We start from the raw sequence: 14,198 nt of genomic DNA on the forward strand, positions 1-14,198 counted from the left end.
TAAAAGGTAGTAAATGTATTTTTTGGCAATATGAAAGTTTTCATTATACTGACGTGTAATTCCACTGAATAATTTTTAGGGAGAAATTTTCTTTCTTTTTTTTTTTAATCTTCACTTAGAGACTATTTTTACAAAGCAGCACAGAGGAATGATAGAGAGCTGAACGTCCTATTAGACATTTGTATGGAATGTTATCATAATTAGCACATATTATGGCTAAAAATGTGTTTTGTGAGGTCAAAGTGACCTTTGACTCCCAAACCGAATCAGTTCATCCGTGTGTCCCAGTAGATGTTTGTGCCTGGTATAGCCTACTGTATTTTCACCTATGAGTAGTTGTGCTGTCACCTGCCATATTATATTTTCATTTGTGTGTAAGTGCGCTGTCACCTGTTACCTGTACTGTACAACTTATCCCTCTTTCTCTCATCTATCTCACATGGGTAAAAGTCATTACTATTTTGTTTTTTTTTCACCAATAAAAAAGATGGCAGTTGAAAATATATATATCAGTTTCCTCTGAAGCAACTGATGCCCCCAACAAACCAACAAAGGAAGGGCTCAATCTGAAGTGTCCTACCTGCCTTCTTAACAGTAGAGAAAGTCAGTGCACAGATGAGTGCAGCAGTCACAGTTATTTCTTACTGTACGTCATTCATTTCATCAACCATATCACATTAATTTTTCACATGCGTCTCCTCATGGCACAGAACAAAGGCCATAATCAGTAACTAAGGAACAGTAACAGAACACACCAAAAACTTTGGCATGCACTCCTGAGCCACACACAGCTGTGTGTGACAAAATCCTAAACTATGAGTGAGTCAAGATTTTGATTTACTGTTTCATACTTTTGACTTCATGTGTGTTTTTTTCTGTCCACAATTGCTGGCTTCAGTATTCAACATGTCAACAGTTCCATCAATAATTGAACTGTTCTGAATCAGTGTGCAGGCTAGACTGCAGGTAACCATAGCAATAATACTTCTGCTCCATGTTACATTACCTGTTAAATCACTGGTCAAACTAACTGATCAATGTTTGACAACTGAGCATTACTGGAAAAAATGGCTGATGATTCAAACACACTTCTTTTTCTGTGCCCATGGTACAAGTGAGATGATGCATGATGCACCAATATTGGTGTGATATAAATCTAATATCTGTATGTGTGTGTCACAAAGACATCAGTACTTGGATACTGGAAGGAGGTGTGACTTACATCTGAAGTTGTTAGAAAGTGTCTAGTCTGCCCCATTTTCTACTGAAAATTGCTTTTCTGTAGTATTTTCTAGTCTGCTCAAATTGAGTCTAAATAACAGCTGTGTAAGTTTTAAAGGTGCAGGTGGAAATCAACAGAACAGGAGGTTGGTGAGAAAGTACAAAGTACAATGCATTGGGCCTTATTGCATGAATTTCTTTTTGTTAGTGTATAATGCCCAGATGAAAAGAAATGTAGTTTGGATAAAAAAAAGAGACATTCTATTGACACAAAATGGGGCACAATAATTAATTAGCAGGTTACATTATTTAAAAAAAGGAGTTTGTGCACGCAGAGGGAGGAGGAACAGATGAAAATAAAGATTATTTGAGTATGAAAAAGCAGAGAGCTTTTGTCAAAAATCTAAAATGCTCCCTTTGAATATTTGTGTGTGCTTTTAAGACAAATCCTCACTGCAGCTCTCCATTTTACTGTCAAGTCTCACAGGTTTTAGGTTTCAACATGTAATCATGAGGAATAAACACCTGCTGAACAGTCGAGCTTTATCCTACTGCACAACTAAGATACTGAAAAATAACACAAAGTTGTTGAATATTAAGTCTGTCTCACTCTGATGATGAGACAAGATATCATGTTCTAACTAAGGACCTTTTCTCTTTTAAGTTTAAGCAGATATGGATGGAAACAGATCACTATAAAGACTGAACTCTGCTGATTATAGGAAGGTGTGTGTAATGTCTGATGGTGGCGTTGCCATTATGGTAAAAATGTTGTTTTTCTTATCAGTTCAGAGTGAATGACATGTAGACTTCTGAGTTATATTCATCTACACCCCCAATCAATGTAGAAAAGGTTCCCTCAGTGGAGAGCATTTGTGGGTAATTGCTCACAGTCCTCTCAGGGTTTAAATGGGTGCTTTTGTATCACTTATACCAGTGTTTCTCAGACTTTGTAGACTGCGTACCACTTCAGAAAATATGGAACTCTCCAAGTAGCAGCTCACTGTTCTGTGCAGGGGCTGTGGACACTTGACTGATGCTTCTTGAGTAGCCACTAGCCCTTGTCTACTTAATTTTCAAAACAGCTTGTCCCAGATATTCTCCTCCTGATCTGAACTTCTTGTCCTGATAGTTCCTGTTTGGAGCCATGACTGTGGTGCTCCGAAAACATTCATTTTCTGTCTTTTATCTCCACTTATTATCTTACCATCACAGTTTAGCTTTAGGCTGATATTGACACAAAAATACAGGAAAGATAAAACTTATTTAAAAAAAATTGCTTCTCAGTGATCTCAGTGAGTGTCAGTCTTCCATGTACCACTAGAAGAGGCTCACTTATCACAAGTGGTACAAGTACCACAGTTTGAGAATATAGGACTTATACACTTATTACATAAAATATACAATAAGTAAATACACTATGACTTACTGAGTCAAAATTCAAAACTTAAGTCAAAATTTTGATTAACTATCTTAGTATTGTCTAGCCTTCCTCATTTTCTATGTTACTTTCTACTCCACCTTCAGCAAAGAAAGAACCAAGAAATAAGTCTAAATTGAGTCTAAATAACAGCTGTGTAACTTTTAAAGGTCCAGGTGGAAATCAATAGAAATCAATGGAATGCAAGGTTAGTGAGAAAGCACATAGTACAATGCAGTCGACCAGGCTGCATGATTTTCTTTAAAGACTGCAGTTCGTGTATAATGCACAGATGAAAATAAATATTTTATATTTGAGGTATCAGATTTAAAAAAAAAAAGAGAGGGTGGGTGGAGGTTTGGATGAAACTGAATGTGGTTCACAGTCCTTTCACGTTTTAAAGGGGTGCTCTTGCAAAAAAATTGTATCTCACTTCCATAAAATTTTAAAACTCAAAAGAAAACAGCTTAAAACAAGATTAGTTGAAATCAAAGCAGCAGAGGCCGAGATATTCTGACTGAAGGCCAGAACAGAACACAGACCATACTAAAAGCATCTGATGCTCGTGTTCTGAAGTACACCCATTACTCTAAATGGTAGAACATGCACTGAAAGAATCTTGTTGCAACTTCAACAGACATGCCAATTGACACAATTGTAGCACATTTTGGCCTTCTCTCTAAAAACACTGTGTTCTAGAAGGGTTCTCCCTGTGTTTGGGGAATCTGAAGCCTTGTTCAGTCAGGATCATCGGGTCAATGCTAATATAGCCTGTCTCCCAAACTACTGAGATGAGACTGGCTACTTCCTGTATGTGTTATCATTACTTAAAGACTGGTTCATGTAGGACTGTGCGGTATACCAGTTCATACCGAAAACCAGTCTTTATTTTCATTATGATATGAATTTTTCATATACCGCCATACCGGTGAATAGCCCAAACAACGTCCGGAACGTGCGCGGCGGCAAAGTGTTTCAACGGGGACCCATTTCACTACTGCACACCAACACCACAGGCGTGCTTGCTTCAGTGTGTGCTCTAGGGATTTTCCTGGCAACTAATTTCTCTGTCGATTTAATTTAGACTAGTCGACTAGTCTAACACTAAGAGAATACTCAGAAAATTTAGCAGAATTTATTAATTTATAATGTTATTAAGTGCCATTTGAAGACGTTAATCACAGTCTACAATCACCAAATTGTACTTTAAATGCTGCTGAAATGCGCGTTACTTTTCACTGTGCAATTCAAGCCTTACACATTAATGTATAAAACATGACAACAACTCAATAAACGCTTCACATTTTCAGACTGAAAAGGGTCACAGTGTCTGCAGGTAAAGGACCCAGAGCTAACGTTAGCTGCCAGCATGACACACAGTGTGGCTAACGTTAGCAGTGCTAGCAGCAGCAGTTCCGCTTGCAGGTTTATGTCCGTGTATGTGTATTCTTTTCTCATTAGAAGAAAATGTGGGTAAGAACACTCTTGCATGAAAAAAATACCGTCAAATACTGTGAAATCAATCAATGATTTAAAAAAAAACATTTTGTCATACCACCCAGCCTTAGGTTCATGCATCATACATTCCTCCTGCAGTTGACACTGTGTAATAACAATATAGTGTGGCCGCAGGAGCAGACTCACATCTGGGTCACACTTGAGAGTTTGTGGCTGATTCACTTCAGACTCGTTCGGGTGCAGCTGAAGCAGAGAATCCACAATGACATGGTATGTGAAGTCGTACAGGCCTCTGCAGAATTATGCCCACAAATCTAAAGGATGTAAATTCAGATGGAACAAATTTTACCTGAGGTGATTTCACTGGCCACTTTGGTTGGTTAAAGAGTACATATAAGGTACATGTCCCAGGAACAATTACATTAGGCTGTTTTCAGCTGTAAATCTAATCCTTTGCAGAAACGGAAGGGAGTCAACAGGCTGGCACTTTCATTGTGTGCTGATTTGGCATAACTCAGCAGAGTGTGAGTGTTGGGCCTTTATGCCTGGACGTTTCAATGCATATGGGAGTTTGATGTTGCATTTGATTATCTGTCAGAGCTGAATATAGAACTGTGGAAATGTGCTCATGTGTTTAAATTAATGTACAGCATCTATTCTACTGATTCACATACAGTTTAAATAAACATTATGTGGGTAATGAAGAGTGTGAACAGCGTACAAAATGTGCACCCCTGATTTCATTTGCATACTGCATAATTGTTAAAATGTTTATTTATTTAAAAATAATACTAAAAAAGCAACATTGTCATGTTACCACTAACAACGTATTTGCACCAATGATAATGACCTGTCTGAGGGTTGGGTTGGAAAACAAACTGTAAGAATGTAAGATGCACAAGAACTGGCTTGACATCTGGAGTTGCAATCTTTGTACAATTTGCCTGCAGAGAAACTAAAAGTTTATTATAGAAATCACACACACATTATGGAATAAATGGAGGCAGTGTGTCTTATACCTATACAAAGGTATCCTATTCATGTTAGAGATACATAAATAAAATATAGGAACTTCTCCTCTATTATAGAAAAAATATGTAACAGAGGTCAACACTCAAATTTGAGAAAAATATATATATCACAAATTAATTATTTTGACCGCCATGTTGCTACCCCTCTCTGCATTTCTGAAAAACCTTCATCCAGCAAACGTAAACAAGCCATATGTGAAACAAAACTTATTGTCTCAAAAGATCACCAAAGTCAGAAGAATTTATCATCTGGGAATATCTGAACCAAAGGTCACAGCAATCCATCCAATAGTTGGATGTAGCCTTCAATCATATCATAATCCTCCCCAGCATATGAGGTTTCCCAGTTATATAATCATAATAATTATCTCCACCAGGCATAAGCCTGGAGATCATGCAGTGGGTTGTGTATGTGAGTGTGTGCATGTGTACATGTGTGAGTGACCAATGGGGCTGAAGCTACTGTCTGCAGCTAATCTCACATACTACTGGACCTATCAGCCTAAAAGTTTTTGCACACATTTATGACTTTATACTCAAGGACATCAGGTGGTTACGGTCATTCACAATTTTTTTTTAAATCTCTGAAATACCTATGTAAAACCTTTATGTAACTTATATTATTACAGACTACTCTCTTCTTAACCTGCCGGTAGGGGTCACAAGTCCTCAACAACTGCTAGGCTAAAAACAAGGCCTAATCTATTGCAGCCACATGCTGGTCTTTGTCATGGCTCAAAAACTGACATCCATAGAAACATTGTTTGCATCTTAAACCAGAACATCTGCACATTATGTGCATACCTGATATATGATAAACCACTGAAGTTAGGCACCAGATGAGTGAATTAATAAATAATAAATAATTAATCCCCACCATCTTGACTGTTCCATATTGGAGCACAAAGTCCAGTACTAAACAAATGAGAGATGCAGACTTCACTACAGAACTGACTATAACTTGCTTATCTGAGTGCAGCCCCTGACATGGAGAAAACTCTATTGTGAAGTTTGCAGATGACACCTCATCGTCAGCCTGATTTCAAACAATGATGAGACTTAAACAGTCTTGCAAAGTGGTGCACAGAAAACAATCTAGTGCTCAACGTCAGCAAAACCAAGGAGCTGATTGATGATTTTAGAAGAAATGAGGCAAAGACGCACATCCCTGTCTACATCAGAGGAACTGAGTTGGAGCAGATGAACAGTTTTAGGTTCCTGGGAATCAACATCACAGAGAACCTGTCATGGACATCACACATCTCGAGCTTGGTAAAGAAGGCTCAGAAACAGCTGTATTTCTTAAAAAAAACTTGAGAGGGCAAAATTCCCACGCCATGTTCTCATTAGCTTCTACAGAGGAGCAATAGAAAGCATCTTGACTGGAAACATCACAAACTGGCATCATGAGATGTGCACAGCCTGGGACAGGAGCTACAGGCTGACCACCCTGCTACCATCAGGCAGCAGATACACAAGTATCAACTGCTGTATCTGGTGTCTGCTTCTCCTCTTCTAGTATTTTGCCTGTGGTGAAACTGTTTTCTCAATGTATGTTTCTATACACACACACACACACACACATATGTATATATATATATATATATATATATATATATATATATATATATATATATATGCATATATAAAGTGAGGGGGTAAATAAAGCTTTCTACAAACACAAATTCACAAAATATAAAGGGCACGCCAATGTCATTGTAATGACAAAGGCTGTCATACTGCAGATAATCTGTCAGCCATCACAAATTTGAAACCCCATTAAACTAACAGAAATATGCAGCATGATATTTCTGTTCAGTCCCGTGTGCTGGCTGCATCTCTGTGCTGGCTGCTGCCTCACAGGGAGTGTCAGAGCAGGTGAGGCAGCAGATAAATCAGACAATTTAACTGCTGCTGTCAGACTTGGAGGGAGAGGCAGCCATAAAGGCTCTGCTGGTTTTCTGTCAATCAGCCACAAAGCTCTCACAAGCACGTGATTAGGACAAAAAAGTGACTCTTTATGCGTCATACTATCTCATCTAGCATTTCCGATTAGAAGATCTGAACAGCTTCCCCAACAATGGGGGATGTATGTTCTGTCCAAAAGATTTCTCAGCAACAACTCAACAGATTCCTATGAAATATTGTTTGGATGTTTGGGGTACACAACAGATTAATTAGAATCTTTTTGGTGTTCCTCTGACCTTTTCTTTCTCAGCCCATACAAAAATCAAAATACCCCCAGTGCCACCCTACCCCTGATGAAACGCCACCAAAAAACCTTTAAATTAAGGCCTCCTCTGAAGCAATTTCAAAAACTTTTCTAAAATATATCAGAATCAGCTTTCCCCACCTATCATGTTTAATTTGTGTAGCAACTCTTCTTCAGTTTCTGTTTGTGGTGTACTAAATGGTAGCTAAAGCCCCAGTGGGCTGTAGTGAATTTTGCAACCTCTAGAGACTGCTAGCAGGCTTTGAACTTACAATTATTGTCAAAAAAGGCAACTTACAATCTAGTTTTTGTGCGTTCAGCTGAAGACAAGTTGCCTTCAGAAAATGCTAAGTGGATGTTCAGATTTCTCTGTTAAACATATTTTATTGATACTTCCACGTATGACGCTGAGCTGAGAGGCTGAAGCTCCCTGACTCGGTTATAATTCCTAAAGAAATCCTGTCTTAAATCATCTGATACCACCTAAAGTTTCTGGATTTTTTATTATATATATTATATTTTTTTTTATTTCAACCTCTTCAACACAAAACATGCTGCTGAAAACTCAAGCTAAAAAGGGAGAAACCCCAAATGAATAGCTCAGAAGCTAATGCTAGTTCAAATGACAGCAATGCTGTCTTGCAAGCAATCAGTGGTATGAGGTCAGAGTTTTCTTAGCCATCAACAGCATTAAAAGTGAGCTGACAAGCTCTAAAATCACAGAGACAGAGAAACTTTTATCCACCATCCCTACAGAGAAGAGCTAAGAGTTTGGAAGAGAAAGTCATAATGCTTGCTCCAAAACCAAACTCTACGGCCGATAAATTTCCCAGAGTCAGCTGAAGGAAACAATGCTTGTGCATCCTTGAATCATGGCTCCTCAAAGCCTTAGGATTAACTTTGCTCACTTCTCCTATGGTAATCGAGCGCACCCACCGGCTCTCTGGCCTGAAGCCTGTAGGAAATGGGCATCCCAGATGGTTCACTATGAAGTTCCTACACTACAAGGATCAAGTCCGTGTCCAGAATGCTGCAAGACAAGTCGGTAAAGTCTTCTGCAAAGAGTCAAACAAAAGCTTCAGGAACTGAACATCAAGTTTTCCATCAAGGTCAGTTTCACTTTTTTGACAAACCATTGGAGACAGAGATCTTCATCACAAAGATGTAGAAGAAAGATGTCAGCAAGTATGCTGTGAGCATGCTCCATGTTCATGAATACAGGATTTCAGTATTTAAAAGAAGAAAAGAACTTTAAATCATGTGCCACTCAGCAGCCACCTGATTCTAGGAGGATGAGAATGAGTAAGTGAATGTATCAGGTATAATTCTACCTGATTGATAACAGACTAGTTTATTTGCCTACTTGGATATGTTTTATAAACGATGCCTGAAGATTGAGCATAAATGAAAGATGCTCCTGGATGTAGGTGCAGGGCAGATAGCTTCTTTACTTTTTTTGGCTGTACCACAACAGTGGGTCCAGGCCTACAAATATGATGGCCTGTGACAGACGGACTGACTGACTGATGAAGTTCAACCATTGGTTGGTTGGCTGAGTAGGAGTCTCCCTGTTGGCCAAAATGAATCAGTGTGAGACAAGGGCAAATATTGAGTCACAGTCAGATAGTGCTGCCTGATGAGCGCTGTGGAGCAAGTAGAGCAGCTGCTCCAGAAGCAAACATGTGCATCTGCATCCCTACATTTTGATCAAATTGCACAACTTTGCTGTTTCCAACCACTGAAATTTCAAATATGTGAACTGAAAAGTACATTGTCCTCACCTGGTCTTTTATAGTAGAAGAGCTGCTGGAGAACTACTAAAGACACGCCAACTTCTTTGTTGCATACTGAATAACCTGTCTGGTTGTTTTGCATCAGCATTTTTCTTGTCTTGATGTTTCTATAAATTAAACATGTTTAATATTATCAGAGGGTCTGTGCGCAAGTTAGTAGTTATTTTGGTGAGGAATGAAACCCCTCCTCTTCCCCTCTTGCACATGATAGATGGTGAATTAACAGAGTTATAAGTCAGGGTTTAATTCAGTACATATCTGATCCACCAACCAGCAGTTAGTTTAGTGAGAAATTGTAACTTTTGAAACACTTTGCCTTTCATTCCCACAGACTTCTCCCACTAAAACAGTGCAGCTAACTAGTTCTGTTCTGGCAACAAAATATTATGTTTGTATATAAATACAGTTTCTCTTTAGGGATTACATTGATGCTGAATTGACAAGATGACTGTCGACATATGACGCCTTTTATTTTGTTTTGTTATTTTGAGTTAAATGTTTTAATGGACACATGAAGCACAGTTAAAATGTCATATTTCTTAAAGGGAGTTTGGTGTAATATTTCTCCTGCAGAGCACAGACAGCTTCTCTTTATTCACTGCTGATATGTATATTTTTAACGTGTAGTCATCACTACAGAAACACTAACTGCTAAAGCAGGCTAAGACAATGTTGTCTGATATAGACTGCTGTTAGTTATTGTTTTGATTAATGGTTCAGTAACGTGTATTGATTACTGACGGTGACAGATCAGGCTAATTATTAGCTAAGTGCACACAGTTTCTGATAGCAGTATACAGTACACAGCTGCTCTAATGTCCGTGTTTTTAAACTACTTTACTATTCATAACACCTGGAGCATTTAGAGCCAAGGCTGAGAGAAAACAGCTCTCTGAGCGTGGAGAGCCAGTGGGGAGAGCACCCAGTTAAAGCACCCAAAATAATAATGGAACATAGAACATTTTAACTAAGAACAATCCCAATTAAAATATGTTTAAACTAGAGATCATAGAACATATTTGAATTGTAATAGAACCATTACAATTAAGATAAAACCAACAGACCTTCTACTGACCCTCACATACTTGCTTGCAGGTGGTGAGTGAATTCAAATATTTTGAGGTGCAAAATGACTTTACCTTCTCCTTCAAGTCAAATGTTAAAGAAAACCTGTAAAAGGGTCAAGTTCAATCTTGCTATTTTGTGATTCATGAGAACTAACATGTCTAGTGAAGCTGCCAGGATGCTTCTGCATTCTATGATTTTCACTCATCCGAAATTATTGTTTAACTAGCTGGTCACAGGCCAACCAGGGTACGCTGAAACCACTTGAATCACTATGCAAACAAGCACACAAAACAATGGACAAAAAAAATCTGAACACTGCCACCACTGCCTAAAACAAAACACATCAGATTAAGATGACCTAATCAAATATGCAAATTTAACACCCATGACTCCACCACACAACAGAGGAACCAATACTGATCATGTCATGAGGGGTCTATGAGAGAGAGATAGAGAGAGAGTGAAATACAGCTCCAACCCACATCAGACAACTAACCACTGACAAGTCTTTAAGTAACCAATTCAAAGATTGGATTATTAATACATATACATGTCAGCACTAAACTCTTATTTTCCTGCTGCTATTCTGTATGCCACAATACTTCCCTGCAAATGTTGCTCTACAGGAATTTGTGTAGCCTATAAGTCACTACTTCTTTATTTATTTATTTTTTGTAATGGTTTGTTTATTAGTGAAGATACAGGCAGTGTGCAACTGTTCTGTATTTAACATTTTTCAACAATATTAAATTAAAAAACTCAAACAGCAAAGTAAGAGAAAATAGAGAAAAGAGGATCCATCCATCCATTCATTTTCTGTAACCGCTTATTCCCGAAGGGTCGCAGGGGTCTGGAGTCTATCCCAGCTGACATTGGGCAAGAGGCGGGGTTCACCCTGGACAAGTCGCCAGTTCATTGCAGGGTGAAAAAAGAGGATAAAAAAAAAAAGAAATATACCACACAATTTCTTTCTTCCCTTAAAATAATAATGACATTGACATTGTATTTGATTTGGTTCTTTGCACTTAGAGTAGTATTAAAAGATTGTCATGTTATTAATGTAAATATGAAATTATATAAAATAAAATGAAGTCCAGTTGCAAGTAAAACAGCAGTTGAGTGTCAGCAATCACATTTAAGATGAGGTAAGGCGTCTATGAATGCTCCCCTCTAAACACTGGGGGCCTTTTTCTTCCAGAATCATCTCTGGAGTTCAGTGTGATGTTAATTCATTGATTGGTCTTTGTGAGGGAGGGAGGTCAGATTTCCAGTTTACCAGTTTTCCAGCTGTACTAGCAAGTCAAACAAAGTGCTTGACAGAGTTATTTGTTTTCAATGGAATCAAGTCTCTGAGGATCCAGACTTTAGGATCCTGTGGAATAGTATTTTGTATAATGTCTGAGGTAGTTTTAAGGCGATAGTTCAGCCAAAAATGAATAATTCCTATGTAATAATATGTCACCTGGCACACAGGTGATATAGTAGTTTTCTTTTAATAATGTTTGGCTTTTATATCTCTAATTGACAGGACAGCTGAAGATTTGACAGGAAATAGGGAGAGAGAGTGGGGGAATGACACACAGTAAAGGGCCCCAGGCAGAAGTCGAACCCACAGCCGCAGCAGAGAACTCAGAGCCTCCATACGTGGGACGTACACTGTACTAACTGAGCTACCCAGGCCCCCGAGGTGCTATCGTATTGTTGAATGTTTGCAGAGTAACAGGTGTATGGAATGTTCTGGGCACCCTGTTGAACTGGATGTATACATTGTTTGTTTGCATATGTTACCGTTTTTACCGTTTTAAGAACTGTGTCCTTTATTTTTCATCAAGCTGCATGTTCTGCTTTGTTTTGCTGCATTTCAGAAAGCTTTTTAACATCTTGGTCAGGGACTAAACATGAGAAATAGCCATTTGGCTAATACTGGCAGTTTTACCATGTTTTTTTATTAATTTGCACTGTCTCTCTCTAATTAAACTATCCTAAATAGGTACACATATACATATTGAAAAATACATATTAATCTTGCCTACAATTTCTCAGTTCTGAACTATGACATGATAAAATACACATATATGGAGGTGAAAGCTTCAAGCTGCTGGAGGCTTGGCTCTACTGGACCTACAAACAATGGATGGGATTTAAATGGTTGCGTTTGACTGACAAGTTTGGTGTGACAGTGATGAATGAGGCAGAAACAACTCAGTCTGTAAAGCAGTGAATGAATTTTAAAAATTAATGAATGAAAACTCATTCATTTCTGCAGGATCCATACACGTGTGTCCTTTAATCCATTCATCTGTTTTGTGCTGATGGAGGCAGTTAGATTGGAATCAGACACATGTGATGTGAGGTTCTCCTGTCCCTTCAGGCAGGACATACCTTCACTGAGACACTGACGGTTCGCTCGATCATCATGATGTGTTGTCGATAACAGTGAAGCTCAGCTCACCTCTGGATGTCATTCCTCTGCACACCCGCATGCATGATAACCTGCGCTTATTTACTCTGTCTCCGTCTTTGTTGTTTACACACACACACACACACACACACACACACACCGTGTATAATAATAGCTTTGAGGTTCTTACCCGCGTTCCGCAGTTTGCGGTTCCTGAGCACGGACACAATGACCAGCAGGTTTCCCAGGACGTCCACCACGGTGGTGAAGATGAGGACGCTGGCCAGCGCCGTCACTGCCCATGCGGGGCGCGCTGCCCCCGGGCTCGGCTCTGGCCCGTGTGCAGTCCGGTTCTTGAGCAGCGCCTCATCCTCCGGCATGTCCATGCCTCTGTCCCCGCTGTCCCCGCCTTCACAACCCGGGCTGGGGCTCTGTGTGAGGGACCGCTGGCATGCTGCTTCACTGTGTCCGTGTCTCTGTCACTGCGTCCAGCGTCCGGAGCCGCTCCGCCGCCAGTCCACCTGGAGCGGACCGCGGCCCGCAGAGACCCACACACAGTGCAGGGACCCTGGATGGTGAGAGCAGAGATGCGCCGCCTGAATGTCCACACCTCCTCCTCCTCCTCCTCCTATTATTTCCCCCGCTCTGTCTCTTCAGACCTCCTGCTCTTCATCGCTCCTCTCCTCTGTCTCTCCAGACACCCCCTCCCCCCCGCCCCCTCTCTGCTGTCTGTGGGACTGGAGGCAACTCTGCGAGCCTCCTCTGGCATTCCGCTGCGCCTCAGCTCTGTGCTCTGCTCCACTGTACTGTGCACACTACATGGCTTTGTTCACAGTGAGGCGAGGACACACACCGTCTGAGCGTCTCCACCAGCTGTTTTACTCGCCCCTGAAATAAAGAAAGAGTGTGTTCCACTCAGTGATCTTTCATTGATAATAAGACAAACTAAGTATTTCTAATTGATGAGTAAACAGCAGAGATATTCCTTCATCTATCCAGCTCTCACTTCGTTATCTCACTGAAAATCACCTAACCTTTGCGCTGCCCATTTAATGTTCCATACTTCCGTTTTGTCTTTTATGGACCTTTCCGTTATCTTCTTTGTCATCATTTCATGGATGTTTTATTAATTATAGATTTGATAATAACCAGGGTTAGGAGGATTGCTCTAAAATTCAGATACAGTTACCATTACCTGTTTAAGAAATGCAGCCAGTAACCTAATCCAAGCATTACAGAATTAAAATAATGTAATTTGTTTACATTCTTCTGGATACTTCTGGAACACCAAATATGAGGACATTTTTGTCTAATATGCTTTATGGTCGTTGTTTATATATTATTAATCCAGAGCCAAAGTGACGCCCCTCCCGGTGGTCCATCATGGGAACTCGATTCCGTTTGAATTGTGCCACTAAGTATACATATGGGGCCCTATTTTAGACTGATTTAAAGCGCAAAGCGCAATGAATTTAATTTATTCAAGGTGTGTCCAAATCCACCTTTGTCGTCTTGCCCTAGAGGTGCAGGGGTGTCCTGCCCTTGCGCCACAAATGCACAGCAGGACACACCTCTCAGCTGCGCACAAGTGTCT

At 39.8% G+C, this 14,198-nt stretch overlaps 1 protein-coding gene across 1 annotated transcript in view; it reads right to left on the reverse strand.

Annotated features, from left to right (window-relative positions):
* Window positions 1-13,188, reverse strand: part of mtnr1ba (melatonin receptor type 1Ba) — an 81,494-nt gene extending 68,306 nt beyond the window's left edge. The window contains exon 1 of the mRNA XM_084716762.1: window positions 12,795-13,188. Coding sequence (XP_084572888.1) covers window positions 12,795-12,990 — 196 coding nt within the window. The 5' untranslated portion in view covers window positions 12,991-13,188. The remainder of the gene's footprint in view (window positions 1-12,794) is intronic.
* Between the last annotated feature and the right edge of the window lie 1,010 nt (window positions 13,189-14,198).

This window comes from Lutjanus erythropterus, chromosome 4, assembly GCF_056507025.1.
Source record: "Lutjanus erythropterus isolate fLutEry1 chromosome 4, fLutEry1.hap2, whole genome shotgun sequence".
NCBI lineage: Eukaryota > Metazoa > Chordata > Actinopteri > Lutjaniformes > Lutjanidae > Lutjanus > Lutjanus erythropterus.